The 14096-nt window shown below is 38.2% G+C and overlaps 1 protein-coding gene across 1 annotated transcript in view; it reads left to right on the top strand.

Annotated features, from left to right (window-relative positions):
• Window positions 1–2812: 2812 nt before the first annotated feature.
• The window catches only part of MIGA1 (mitoguardin 1), a 92405-nt gene continuing 81121 nt past the window's right edge, over window positions 2813–14096 (top strand). Inside the window, exons 1-2 of the mRNA XM_044238505.1 lie at window positions 2813–2882; window positions 5633–5746. Of these exons, the coding sequence (XP_044094440.1) occupies window positions 5648–5746 (99 nt within the window). The 5' untranslated portion in view covers window positions 2813–2882; window positions 5633–5647. The remainder of the gene's footprint in view (window positions 2883–5632; window positions 5747–14096) is intronic.

Consider the following 14096-nt stretch of genomic DNA (forward strand, 5'->3'; position numbering starts at 1 on the left):
AATGGCAAATTAGAGACCCCTTTCTCACATGACATTTCTACGTGCATAAAACAAATGTGTAGGATTACAATAGAAACCAATTATGTGGCAGTAAACTTTAATCCTCAGATCCCATGGAGTTACCTCTCAAGTTGAAAACTTACATAAGAATCCTAGTACTTTACAAGAACTATTACAATTATCTTCCTAATACCCCAATGAGGAAACTGAGACATAATGAGGTTAAGTACTTGGCCTAAGACCACGTACCTAGTAAGAGGCAGAGAAAGGATTTGAACCTGGGCAGTCTAAAACTACAGTATTGTTTTGAGATTATGCATATAAGAGCTTCCAAATTCACTGATGGTTGAGTAATTATTTCCTTGGGTGAGGGACAGACCTTTAGAGTTAACCAAGCTCCATTTTTCCCCTGGGCCAGAATAACACAAGGCATCATCTCCAAGGGTGCCTGTCTGGCTCAGCCAGTCGAGTGAGCAACTCTTGATCTCCAGGTGGTAAGTTCGAACCCCATGTTGGTTGGGTATAGAGATTATTTAAAAAAATAAAAATTTTTAAAGATTTTATATATTTATTTGACAGAGAGAGAAAGACATAGAGAGAGGGAACACAAACAGGAGGAGTGGGAGAGGGAGAAGCAGGCTCCCCGCTGAGCAGGGAGCCAGACATGGGGCTCGATTCCAGGACCTTGGAACCCTGACCTGAGCGGAAAGCAGATGCTCCAGCCAAACAGGTGTCCCTAAAAAAATAAAAATAAAAAACAAAATCTTAAAAAAAAAAGCCATCAGGGGCGCCTGGGTGGCTCAATTGGTTAAGCGACTGCCTTTGGCTCAGGTGATGATCCCAGAGTCCCGGGATCGGGTCCCACATCGGGCTCCCAGCTCCATGGGGAGTCTGCTTGTCCCTCTGACCTTCTCCCCTCTCATGCTCTCTCTCTCTCACTCTCTCTCTCAAATAAATAAATAAATAAATAATCTTAAAAAAAAAAAAGCCATCATACACAAATATGAGACTGTGCCTTCTTGATGCTGCATCTATGTGGAATACCCTGTCCTGTGGTTTAAGCCACTATTTGGTTTTCTTGTAGCTAATGGCATCCTAACTGATATACGTACAAATGGCTAAGATTGTGTGTTAACCTTAAAAATAAAACAGTCAGTTATTTTACCAGCAAAAATAGGTTTATTTGGGAATAACAGAATTGCAATTTGGGACAAGCAAGCAAAGTATGGCAAAGCTATAGGCGAGTGTAACAAACACAGGAGAACATTATTTTATGGAGAAGGAGAAAGATGGGAGGGGTTGTTTTGAACAAAAGGCCTTTGGAAAAAAGCAAGGGTTTGGGATGATGATAGTTTCTTGCTGGCTGAGTTGCAGTAGTCCATTTCTTCTAGAAGATGCAATGTGTACCTTTCCTGTTGGGTCCTGTGATGGATGATTCTTTCCCTGACATTGAGTGGTAAAGCTTTCCCTTCCAGCCTCTCCTTAAATCATGTTAAGTCCTCTTTAGTGGGGTTTCCCTTCATTAATTTTAGCAATTAAATATTCCACCAATCCCGGAGAAGGGAGTCTTGGAGCAAATTACATTGAATTAGAAAAGTGACAAAAATATGGTGTTTCTTATTCCCTTGTTGAACAGTAAAAGCCATAACGAGTATGTACTAATACCTCTTCCGTAACATTTATTGTAGAATTAAAAGAGAAAATGTTCTCAGTAGAGTTAAGAACTACTGCTCTTCCCCTTACACTGAATGTTTGGAAGTTGTCGGAAGTAGGGAGGAGGCAACAGAAAGGAGAGTGGGAGAATAAACAAAAAAACAACCTTTCAGATTCCAGGTTCTTCATCTGTTAACAGCAACAGATATTTTATAAGTGCAGTATTTTCACACAGAATTTTGTGCATTTTGTTATTATTCGTCTAGTAATGCCACACATCAGCATTGTCATTCTCCGTATTTCCCATTTGACTAAATAGAAATCTTGAAAACTAACAGAAATGATTATTCATTCCTGTTCCTTAGATAGGAATAATAACAACTGCTGTCATGTTTTAGCTATCCTAACAAAATTATTTTGACAGTTCACCACTAATATGCTCAGCAATTGGAAGTTTTAAATCTGAAGGTTTGGTGGAATGTTTTGGCTCAGGACCTGATATGGAAACAGTATCTTTTTTTTGTTGTCATTCTCCATGTCTCTCCTCCCCCATCCCCATTCGTTTACCGTGTTTAGTACCTCAGAACAGGGTATACTCAAAACCTAAAAATACTCAAAAGCTTAAAAACTCGTAGTTGGCCATATTTACATATTTGAATTCAGCGGGAAACGTGGTGAAAAAAGAGTAATTGAAATCAATAACTACATCAATACAGGGTTAGAATGCCTCAACATTTATTCATTTAAGTGCTGAGGATCTACAGCAGTATTTTTTAATTTGAGATCTTTGGATTGGTCTGGGAAGTCTGAACTTGAATATACTGTAATATATTGCTTCTTTTAACAACATATGAGCGTGTCTACGAGCATTTTTCTGGAGTAAAGTCCCCTAGTTTTCACCAGATTCGCTGAATGTCCCTAGAGCCCTCAAAACGCTACAAAATACAATACCAGTTGACAGCATTGCAAAAATGCATTTCTTCTTAAGTGGTCTTTTTTTTTTCCTATTTGGCAAGGCAGAAACCTCCTGCCCTAAACAAAAATGGCGGGAGCGGCTTCACACGTTGCCCCTCACGCTGAAAGGCTAGAAGGCCCCCGCTACATTCTTTCCACCTTCCCACTCCTGACCCCGGAAGGACTCTGTCCCCGCGGCCAAGCGGCTGCTCAGCGCGGGGCTGCGGCGGGGAAGCAGGCGTGGGCCAGCTGCACCTGGCCTGGAAGAGCACCAGGTACAAGGGTGGAGACGCCGGGCGTTGGAGCGGGTGGGGTCGCTACGCCCGCCGGGCTGAGGCGGCGAGGCTGGGCATGGTGGGGCGTGGTGGGGCGCCGGCTGGGGCCCTGGCCTTGGCCCTTGAGATTCTCAGTGCTGGTGAAGGAACAGAAAGCCAGAGAAGTCCCCACGCCGGAGGGAGGCCCGCAAAGGCAGCACTGAATCAGGGAGGGCACCCGACTGGTCCGAGCCCGACTGAGGGCCAGGGCGGGCGACCCGAGAAGGAGACCCCTTTCCTGGTCCCTTGATAAAGAAGGAAGACCGCTGAGGAGAGTGCTGTGGGGATCGGGGGTGGGGGTCTTGGTGGAGGTAGGAGCCGCTTGTGGGTCAGTGTTTCTGCTTGAATGCCAGTGGTTTGAGCAGGGAGTGGTATTTGAATGGGGAAGATTACGCTTTCTTTGCAGGTGCTTTCAGAGAACAATATAGCATTGGGAGGAATTGGGGCGTTGGGATCCTCTGTCAATAAAGTTGCTTAACATTTATATTCTGGAGGGAGGACTCCGGAAGATCTTGCTGTTGCACAGACTTTAATTATTATTGTTCTATCATTATTGCAACGAAGCATAGCTGTGTTTTTCTCAGAGTTCGGTTGTATGGATTTAGGCTTCACGTCAAAATTTTTTAGGGTATTTCAGACTTTCATTTTTGCTTAAATTGTAAAGTCCAAGCTGTAAAACAGAATTTTTAGGGTGTTTAGAAACAAACTATATCACACTTTTTAGCTCCGCAGTGGTTAGCTGTAGAGAAGCGAGTAATATTACATAATACAGTATTTCTGGTAATGTTTTAGACTCTTTATGAATTTGAATATTAAACTGCCTTAGTGTTCATTTTAATTATGAAATTCTTATGGGAGCAACTGAAAGTCGGTTTTTAAAATATTATTCAATTATTATTAAGTTTGGAATCATTCCCTCAGTGATTTTAAGTTAAAGGGAATGAGGTAGGTAGGATGCAAAAAAGGAGATTTGTCAGAACTCTTTTAAGAAAACCCCGGCAGTTTAAATTGAAAAGTTTGCTTTATTTTCTTTCTCCTCTCTTTAAAAAATAGGAATCTTTTATTATGGAGAAAGACACTTTGGGAGAATTACTCAGTATATATATTTTTTTAATGTAGCAAAGATGGCTTAATGATCCAGAATCTACTTAATTGCTAAAAATGTTTCTTAAGAAGTTGTCAGTTTTAGGGGGGTGGAGGGGATAAGTTTACCTTTTTTAAATTCTTTTTAGTGTAACAAAAAAATAATATATGTAGGTGCCTAAAAATTGAAATATTTGAAAAGACTTATAATGAAAAGGAATGATTCCTTCCCAGCCTCCCTTATACCCCAGAGGACCATTTTTCTCTTGTTTGTTTATAGATTCCTTTGTATTTCTCAGTAATATATTTGTATCATAGTTTATTGGTTGGAATAAATGTGTTTCAATTAGAATTATACTGAGCCTGAACATAGTCATTAGAATATGTGTGAGTATAAGTTTATACTCTGTGTCAGTAGTAGGGAATAAGGTTAGTAGGTTAGTGTCAATAGCAGTAACCCACCTGTGTTTTATTTGGAAGAAGACTACTACTTAATCAGTGGTTTTGATACTTGTGTGAAGAAAATATTAACAGAAAAGGGTAGTCTACTGGAGTCTACAAAAAGAGAAGACATATATACAGAAATAAAGGACTTAAAGTATAGCTAGCCAGTAAGCTTTTATAGAGAGATTGCTAATGATTTTTATCTTCTCTTTAGTTATGTTTATGTGGCCCTATTCAAGGAAAAGAAACATTAGATTTGGTAGACATAAACATTCTAGTTACTGGAGAGGCCTATTCTCTTGTGTACCAGAGACCTGTCTCTGGCTTTTAATTGGCCTAGATAAGGGGATCCAGGGATCCATTAATTTTGTGCTCACTAGGCAGCCTTTTCAACATTTTAGAAAAATTTAGCTCCTTATAGTTTTTTTATTTCAGAGAGGGTGTGTTTTGATAACATATTTAAGTATTCTCTTACTAGATAGTATATTTCCTTATTATAAATGAATAAATTTTTAAGATAACTTATACATCAATACTATGTGAATTTGTTTAGGCACACAGATAAAATTGAGTTTCTGGCTTTGAAAAGCATAGACCCAGAGCCTGAACCATTATGTTTCTATGAAGGCTACCTGTAAGGGCTTTTCTGAGAGCTGCTTTCTCTATAGACATCTGACTTCTCTTTCTTTGGTATCAATAGAAATAGGCATTAAAACAATTAAAATTTCATAGCATGTATGTGGCATTTCTTTGAAGATCTTTAAAATGGGCTAGTAGGAGAATAAGTGCCCGAGTTCTGAAGTTCAGTGAACTGAGCTTTCTAGCCCCGGGAGTCCTGGTCCCAGTCAGATTTCCTTGTAGGAAATAGGTGGGAAGAAATCAGTTTTAAATTACGATTTAAAAGCTGAAATGTTTAATCAGAAAAGAGAAAATCTAGAACCTGCAATTTTCTAGGGAAAATGTGCTACCTGAACTCTCAGTTCAAATCTAACTCATTTATTTTTGGGTGCTTTGGTGATTAATAAATAAACTTTTAGCTTGGATAAATTTGGCTCATAATTTTTTTCAGGGAAGTTTATTATGAATAATTAACTACAATAAGAAAAAAAACCTGATAGAGTCAGAATTTCAATTTGTCTCTTTCATTTGGTGGCTCATATGTTTTTATGTTTCATTTAATGAAGATTAGAAGAGGAGTCATGTCAGAAGAAACAGTAAGCGAATCACAGTTTTCCTTGAAGACAGCAGTACTAAGAGTGTTTGATCTTCCTCTGTCTTGGTACTATTCTCTCTCCCAGGTAAAAAAGAAAGAAACATGAAGTTGAATAATAAATTCATTGCTCAGAGCGTAGTATTTTATTTACAGTATTTAAATTTCAGTTGAGGTTTTAAATGGTTCAGTCAAATATTTATTAAGGTGGTTTAATACTTACTTGATTTTTATTTCATGGCTTTTAGTTGTTATCATATTCAGGACTTTTTAAAGAAATAGTCCTGGGGTACCTGGCTGCCTCAGTTGGAAGAACAAGTGACTTTTGATCTTGGGGTCCTGAGTTTGAGCCCCATGTGGGTGTAGAGATTACTTAGATAAATTAAATTAACTTAGACAAAATCGTTCTACTTTTTTTTTTTTTTTAAAGAGATTCTTTTATTTATTCATTTGAAAGAGAGAGAGAGAGAGCAAGCAAGAGCATGAAGGGGGAGGTGAGAGGAAGAGGAAGAAGCAGTCTTCCCACTGAGCGGGGAGCCTCGTACCTCATAAATGGAATTATATAATATTTGTCTTTTGGGGACTGCCTTATTTTACTTAGCGTAATGTCCTCAAGGTTCATTTATTATGTAGCATGTCGGAATTTCCTTCTTTTTTTTTTTTTAAGATTTTATTTGTTGATTTATCAGAGAGAGAGAGTGCACACAAGCACAAGCAGTGGGATCGGCAGGCAGAAGGAGAAGCAGGCTCCCTGCTAAGCAAGGAGCCTAATGCGGGGCTCACCTGAGCCAAAGGCAGATGCTTAATTGACCGAGCCACCAGGCGTCCCAGAATTTCCTTGTCTTCCCAGGTTGAATAACATTTGATTTTACATACATACCACATTTGGTTAATCCATTCGTCCACCACTGGTCATTTGTGTTACTTCCATCTTTTGGCTCTTGTGAATAATGGTGCTATAAACATGAGTGTATAAATATGTATTCAAGTCCCTGCTTTCAGCTCTTTTGGATATATACCTGATGTGAAATTGCTGGCTCACATGGTGATTCTGTGTTAAATTTGTTGAGGAACTCGCATATCTCTTTCCATAGTGGCTTCACCACCACTTTTCATTTCTACCAGCAGTGGACAAGAGTTCTGGCTTCTCCACATTCTTACCAACACCTGTTATTTTCTGGCTTTTTGATGTAGCCACCCTAATGGGTATGAGTATGAGTTGGTATCTCATTGTGGTTTTGATTTACATTTCCCTAGTGATTAGTGATGTTGAGCATCCCTTCACGCACTTACTGTCTTTTTGTATATCTTCCATGGGAGCAGTCCCTATATTTTTAGTATTTGCTTCTAAGGCAATTTGTGCTTCCTTGTGCTAAAGAAAAAGGTATGTATAGAAAGTAGCATTTAGTTCTCTAAAGTTACACCAAATTTAATCAAATCAAGATGATGATTTTTGACATTTCAACATTTGCAAAACTTGCTTACATATTGAAATGAATAGTATCTCAGATGGGTGAAATATAGTGTAATTTTACATGTATATGGGAAAGGAGGTTGCACAGTTAAAATGTATGAGAATAGTAATTACTACCTAGGGTTCAATATGTTTAAGACGTTGTTTACATCCTTTATATATAAAATGTCTCTAATCTACAAAGTAACCCTGGAATTTGGAAATCATCTCAATTTTACTAATCTGGAGGCTTCAAGAGCTTCAGTAACTTGTCTAAAAGGGCAAATAATAGGGGTACCTGGGTGGCTCAGTTGGTTAAACATCTGACTCTATTTATTTATTTGAAAGAGAGAAAGAGAGTGTGTGCGCAGGCAGGGGGAGGGAGAGGCACTAGCATACTCCATGCTGAGCACAGAGTCCCACACAGAGCTTGATCTCAGGATCCTTATATTAGAACCTAAGCTGAAATCAAGAGGTATACACTACTTGATCATATATAGTATTCAGTGTGACTAAAGTGATTTTAATAGATGATGTAAGATAAATAGGGATTTATTTATTTAAGATTATTTTTATTGACATATATTATTAGCCCCAGGGGTACAGATCTGTGCATTGTCAGGCTTACACATTTCACAGCACTCACCATATCACATACCCTCCCCAATGTCCATAACCCAGCCACCCTCTTCCTACCCCCCAATCTCCCAGCAACCCTCGGTTTGTTTTGTGACATTAAGAGTCTCTTATGGTTTGTCTCCCTCCGACAAATAGGAATTCAAACAACTTCAGTGATGCATCTTGATTCATGTTTCACCACTGCGGAATTGTGTGATCTTTGGCAGGTCACTTAACCTCTTTGAAGCCAATTTATCATATTTGACATGCAATAAATGTTAACTCCTATTATATTTCCCTGTGTCATTTATTTAAGTAATAATACATTTTCCAAGTATTTGTTCTTTCATTTAGTGAATATATACTCTAAACAAAACACTTTTGTCTCTTTTGGTTCTGTACTTTTCTTAAGGATTGCTTTGGAATATTACTGTTTATCATGTAATAGAAACAGACTCTGATTTTCAACCACAACATGAAGAGGCAAGTAGTTTAGTTGATTCTCCAAATTCAGAGTGTTAAGTGAGAAAGACAAAGACAAATTCTAAGCACTTAGGATAAAAAGCTGTCTAAATGCACTGTAGCATCCTGAACTGGTCCTGGAATTGAAAAAGAACATCAGTGGAAAAACTGGTGAAATCAGAATAAAGTCTATAGTTTAGTTAGTAATATTGTACTGTTAGCTTTTTCGTTTTGTTTTAATGTAAATTTTTTAGTTTTACAAGAGGTTATATAAGATGTTAATATCAGGAAAATCCCAAGTGATGGGTATAGGAACCCTGCTATCTTTGCAGCTTTTCTGTAAATCTCAAGTTATTTCGGGGCGCCTGGGTGGGTCAACTGGTTAAGTGTCTGCCTTCGGTTTAGGTTATAATCTTGGGGTCCTGGGATCAAGCCCCACATTGGGCTCCCTGCTCAGTGGGTAGTCTGCTTTTCCCTCTGCCTCTGCCCCTCCCATGCTTGTGCTCTCCCTTTCTCAAATAAATAAATAAAATCTAAAAAAAATTATTTCTGTTTTAATTTTTTTAATTAGCATTAAATCATAGCTCACATTTTTGAGTACCTGCTACGTGTCAGATATTATGTTATGTATATTATCTATCCACAACAACCTTATGAGGAAAGGGTTATTCCCATTTATTCAGAGTTTACAGTTTGCATGCAGTATGTTCTAGTTATCAGAAAGATGCATTCAAAGTATATCTATTAAGCCTCTACTGTGTTTCAGTCAAGACATAATGTGGTGAGCAAGATGTAGGCATAGTTCCAGCCCTTACTGAACTTAGAACCTTAATAAAGTTTGTAGAAACCACCCCTTCATCCCTGCCCCGCCTGCCGCCAAAATAAAGGTGTTGTAAGTACTGTGTTTGAGGAATAGATCAACTGAATCCTTTTGCTGAGTAAAGGGAAATAAGGTTATTAGAACAGGAGACTCGTGTGTGACTATTCTCTGTTTCCAGAGAACATTAGATGGTGGGGGAAAATTTGACAAAGAGCATTAATCATAGCATCAGGTTATGAAGTGGGCAGGGTTGTGAAATCTGATCATAAAGAGTAGTGTTCTTTTCCTTTGTGTTTTCAGTGTCTGGGCCATAAATAGATGCTCAATTCATGTTGAATGAATAGGACATGTGTCTAGTTTTCATTTGTCTGGAGGTGAGGAAATGAACTGCATCACCACAGAAAACCTCTCTGAGCTTTAGGATTCTGAGATGCTATTTCCAGTGTTGCAGGCAATGATATAGGAAGCGACTGACTTCCCTATGGTGGAGAGGAGTAAAAACAAGAAGTGATAAGCAGGAGTAAGAGACTTTCAAGTGTTGTATTTTCTAGATTACTTAGGATAAACATTTTCTCTGGGAAATTTGTTACTTTTCTTTGTCATGGAAAGGTTTTTTTTTTTTTTTAAGATTTTATTTATTTGATACAGAGAGATCACAAGTAGGCAGAGAGGCAGGCAGAGAGAGAGGTGGGGGAAGAAGGCTCCCCCTAGAGCAGAGAGCTGGATGTGGGGCTTGATCCCAGGACCCTGAGACCACGACCCAAGCCAAAGGTAGAGGCTAACCCTCTGAGCCACCCAAGCATCCCTGTTATGGAAAGATTTATTTTTTCATGAGATTATGATTATAAACTTCAATAGGTCTTTTATGTAAAAATATATAAGATATAAACAGAACTTGGATTTTAATAAAAGTGAATTGATTTTTATTGTATTTGAATTTATATTAGTAAAGAACATTATATGTCTGACGGAGCAGTTTTAATTTTGTATTTATATCTCATAGTAGTTCTCTAACTTTAGTGCCCTTGGATATAAAACTGACAATTTAAGCAGCCATGGTCACTTAGCTGTGACTGGGCCTTCATTAATAGATTATTTTTCCATAATGGAGATCTTAATTTCTTATTTTACATTTACTCCTGTAATAAATACTAATCTTTACATTTGATCTAAGATTAGTATTTTTTTGATAATGAGGTCATAGCAGTTTATAAAAATATTGAAATTAAGAAGATGTTCTGGGGCACCTGGGTGGCTCAGTGGGTTAAAGCCTCTGCCTTCGGCTCAGGTCATGATCCCAGGGTCCTGGGATTGAGCCCCACATTGGGCTTTCTGCTCAGCAGGAAGCCTGCTTCTCTTCCTCTCTCTCTCTGCCTGCCTCTCTGCCTACATGTGATCTCTGGCTGTCAAATAAATAAATAAAATCTTAAAAAAAATTAAGAAGATGTTCTTAATAGTGCTGTTTTTATTTTTAATTAAAGAAATTTTCTAAGATTTTATTTTTAAGTAATCTCTACACCCAACCTGTGGCTTGAATTCACAACCCTGAGATCAGGAGTCCCATGCTCCAGTGACTAAGCCAGCCACGTGTCCCAATGATAGTGCTGTTTTTAGAACTTATTATTGAGTATTTAGCATCCAGTTTCAGGGAGTGTCGTTTTTTTCCAAATCTCATGTGGTTGCTCTTAACACTGAAGGTATGGTTCCAGAGGGAAAGACAGAAACGTAAAGAAATAAAAATTTGTAGGGCTCCTGGGTGGCGTACTTGGTTAGGCATTTGATTCTTGATTTTGGCTTGGGTTATAATCTCAGGGTTATAATCTCAGGTTTAGATCCAAGTGTGGTCCAGGACTGGGCTCCACACTTGGTATGGAGTCTGCTTGGGACTATCTTTCTCCCTCTGCCCTTCCTCCTATTCTTTCTTTTTCTTTTTCTCTCTCAAATAAATAAATCTTTAGAAAACTCGCTAATAGACACATTGCTTAAGAGAATGATTCTTAAAGTTTGTGAAGGGAAACAATTTGAGGTGTTGTTGGAATGTTCTAATTTTTCTTGATAGTTTTGAAGGAATTTAAATGGACTTGGAGGAAAACTAGAGAAGAATAGTTTTAAATTTTTTGTTAAATCATAGTCACTGAGGCCATATGCTAATGGCAAATAGAAGTAAGTAATTTCTGGTACTCCGGAAAATGAGCAGTTTTTGTGTAGAACCCAGATGTTATTTTACAAATAGCCTTATTGAGGTATAATTGACACATATTACACTGTCCTTATTTAAAGTATACAATTTAAGTTTTGACATATATGTGTATATTATACCTGTGAAAGTCTTGCCACAGTCAGGATAATGAACACATTCATGATCTCCAGAAGTTTCTCATTCCCCTTCGTAATCTCTCCCTTTGCATTTTCCCTGTCCCCTGCCTCATTTTCCTCCAGGCAACCACTGATCTCCTTTTTATCACTGCAGATTTGTTTGCATTTTCTGTTTTATATAAAATTATACAATATGTACATATAATATAAACTTTCTTCTCTCTTTTTTTTTCACTTAGTCTGAATTTGAAATATATACATGTTGTGTCTATCAGTAGTTAATTCTCCTTTATTACTGCATAGTATTCCATTGTATGGATATACCACAGTTTGTTCACCTGTTCAGCTATTGGTGGACATTGGGTTGTTTCCTGTTCTTACTTTTTAATTGTAAGTAAAGCTGCTAAGATCATTCCCATACAAGTCTTTGTATAGACATATGCTTTCATTTCTCTTAGGAGTGGAATGACTGAATCATAAGATAGGGATATATTCAATTAAAAATTTTTTTTAAACATTTTTATAAATTTTTATTTACTTGAGAAAGAGAGAGAGAGCGCAGAGAGGGGCAGAGAGGGAAAGAGAATCTGAAGCAGACTCTTTATTGAGGATGGAGCCTAAAATGGGGCTTGATTCCAAGACCACGAAATCACCATCAGAGCCCAAAACAAGAGACAGATGCTTAACCAACTGAGCCACTCAGGCACCCTGGGGTATATTTAATCTTTAAAGAAAATGCCAGACTTCTTCCAAAGTGGCCATATCATTGGGATTGCCAATCTTTTAATTTTAGCCATTCTAATAGAATAGTAGAATCTCATTGGGTTTTTTTATTTTTTTTAAGATTATTTATTTATTTATTTGACAGAGAGATCAGAAGTAGGCAGAGAGGACGGCAGAGAGAAAGAGGGAGAAGCAGGCTGATCAGAGAGCCTGATGTGGAGCTCGATCCAGGACCCTGAGATCATGACCTAAGCCAAAGGCAGAGACTTTAATCCACTGAGCCACCCAGGCACCCCCTCCTTGTGGTTTTAATTTGATTTTCCCTAAGGACTAGTAATGTTGAACATGATTTCATATACTTATTTGCCACCTGTAAATTTTTGTTGATGTGTCTATTCAAAGCTTTTGCCCATTTTTAAATTGGGTTGTTTTCGGGACGCCTGGGTGGCTCAGTTGGTTGGACAACTGCCTTCGGCTCGGGTCATGATCCCGGAGTCCCGGGATCGAGTCCCGCATCGGACTCCCAGCTCCACGGGGAGTCTGCTTCTCTCTCTGACCTTCACCTCGCTCATGTTCTCTCTCACTGTCTGTCTCTCAAATAAATAAATAAAATCTTAAAAAAAAAAAAAAATTGGGTTGTTTTCTTACTGAGTTTTGAGAATTCTTTATATACCCTGGGTACAGTTCCTTTATCAGATAAATCAATTGCAACTTTTTTTTTCCAGTCTGTAGATTGTCTTTTCAACTTCTGGAAAGTGCCATTGGTTGATTGATTGATTGATTGATAGATTTATAGATTTTACTTATTTATTTGACAGCAAGAGAGGGAACACAAGCAAGAGGAGTGGGAGAGGGAGAAGCAGACTTTCCACTGAGCAGGGATCCCACTGCAGGGCTGGATCCCAGCGTTCTGGGATCATGAACTGAGCCAAAGGCAGACACTTAATGACTGAGCCACCCAGGCACCCCTTTATTTATGTTTTTAAAGACTTACTTATTTTAGAGAAAGAGCTCATGCAGGGGAAGGGCAGAGGGAAGGAGGTGAAAGAATTTCAGACTCCCCACTGAGGACAGAACCCAATGCAGGCTTGAGCCCATGATCCATGAGATCATGATCTTAGCCGAAATCAAGAGCCAGAGGCCTAAGTGACTGAGCCACCCAGGCGCGCCCCTAAGCAGTGCCTTTTAAAGAGCAGAAGTTTTTGATTCTGAAGTCCATTTGCCAACTTTTTTCTTTTTTTGTAATGAATCAGGTTCTCGGTGTTTTCTCTAAGAAATATTTGCCTAACCAAAAGTCACAGAGATTTTCTTTTATGCTTTCTTCTAGAACTTTTCTAGTTTTAGATTTTATGTTCTTAAGAGTTTTAGGTTTATGATCCGTGAGTGAATTATTGTATGTGGTGTGAAATTATACAGTACATAATCTTTTGAAATTGGATTTTTTTCACTTAACATAATACATTTGAGATTCATTCACGTTGTTTTATGTTTGAATATCATGACCCTTTTTGTTGCTGAGTGTTCGATTGTATGGATGTACCACTTTATCCATTTACCTGTGGAGGGACATGTAGGTGGTTTGTGGGTCTTGGTGGATTTCTAGATTATATACATTTTCTGTGTTTTCTTCTCAAAATTTCTTTCTTGAATTTACTTTTGACAAAAATAGATTGACTCTATTTGTGCAGGTTTATTTCTGAATTCTATTCTGTTGCATTGATCTGTATGTCTGTTCTTTCACCAATACCATACTGTTTTAATTATTGTAGCTTTACAGTTAGGTTTTGAAATTGGTAGAGCAAGTTCTCCAACTTTGTTCTTTTTCAGAGTTATTTTGGTTATTCCAGTTCCTTTGCCTTTCCTTAATTTTTTTTTTTTTTTTTTTTTAAATAAGGAGCTACCAGTATCTACAAAAAATTTTGCTGTGGTTTGCCTGGGTGGCTCAGTAGGTTATGCATCTGCCTTTGGCTCAGGTCAGGTCCTGGAATAATGGAGCCTGCTTCAGGCTCCTTGCTCAGCAGGGAGTCTGCTTCTCCTCCTCCCTCT

Source organism: Neovison vison, chromosome 2, assembly GCF_020171115.1.
Source record: "Neovison vison isolate M4711 chromosome 2, ASM_NN_V1, whole genome shotgun sequence".
Taxonomy (NCBI): Eukaryota; Metazoa; Chordata; class Mammalia; order Carnivora; family Mustelidae; genus Neogale; species Neogale vison.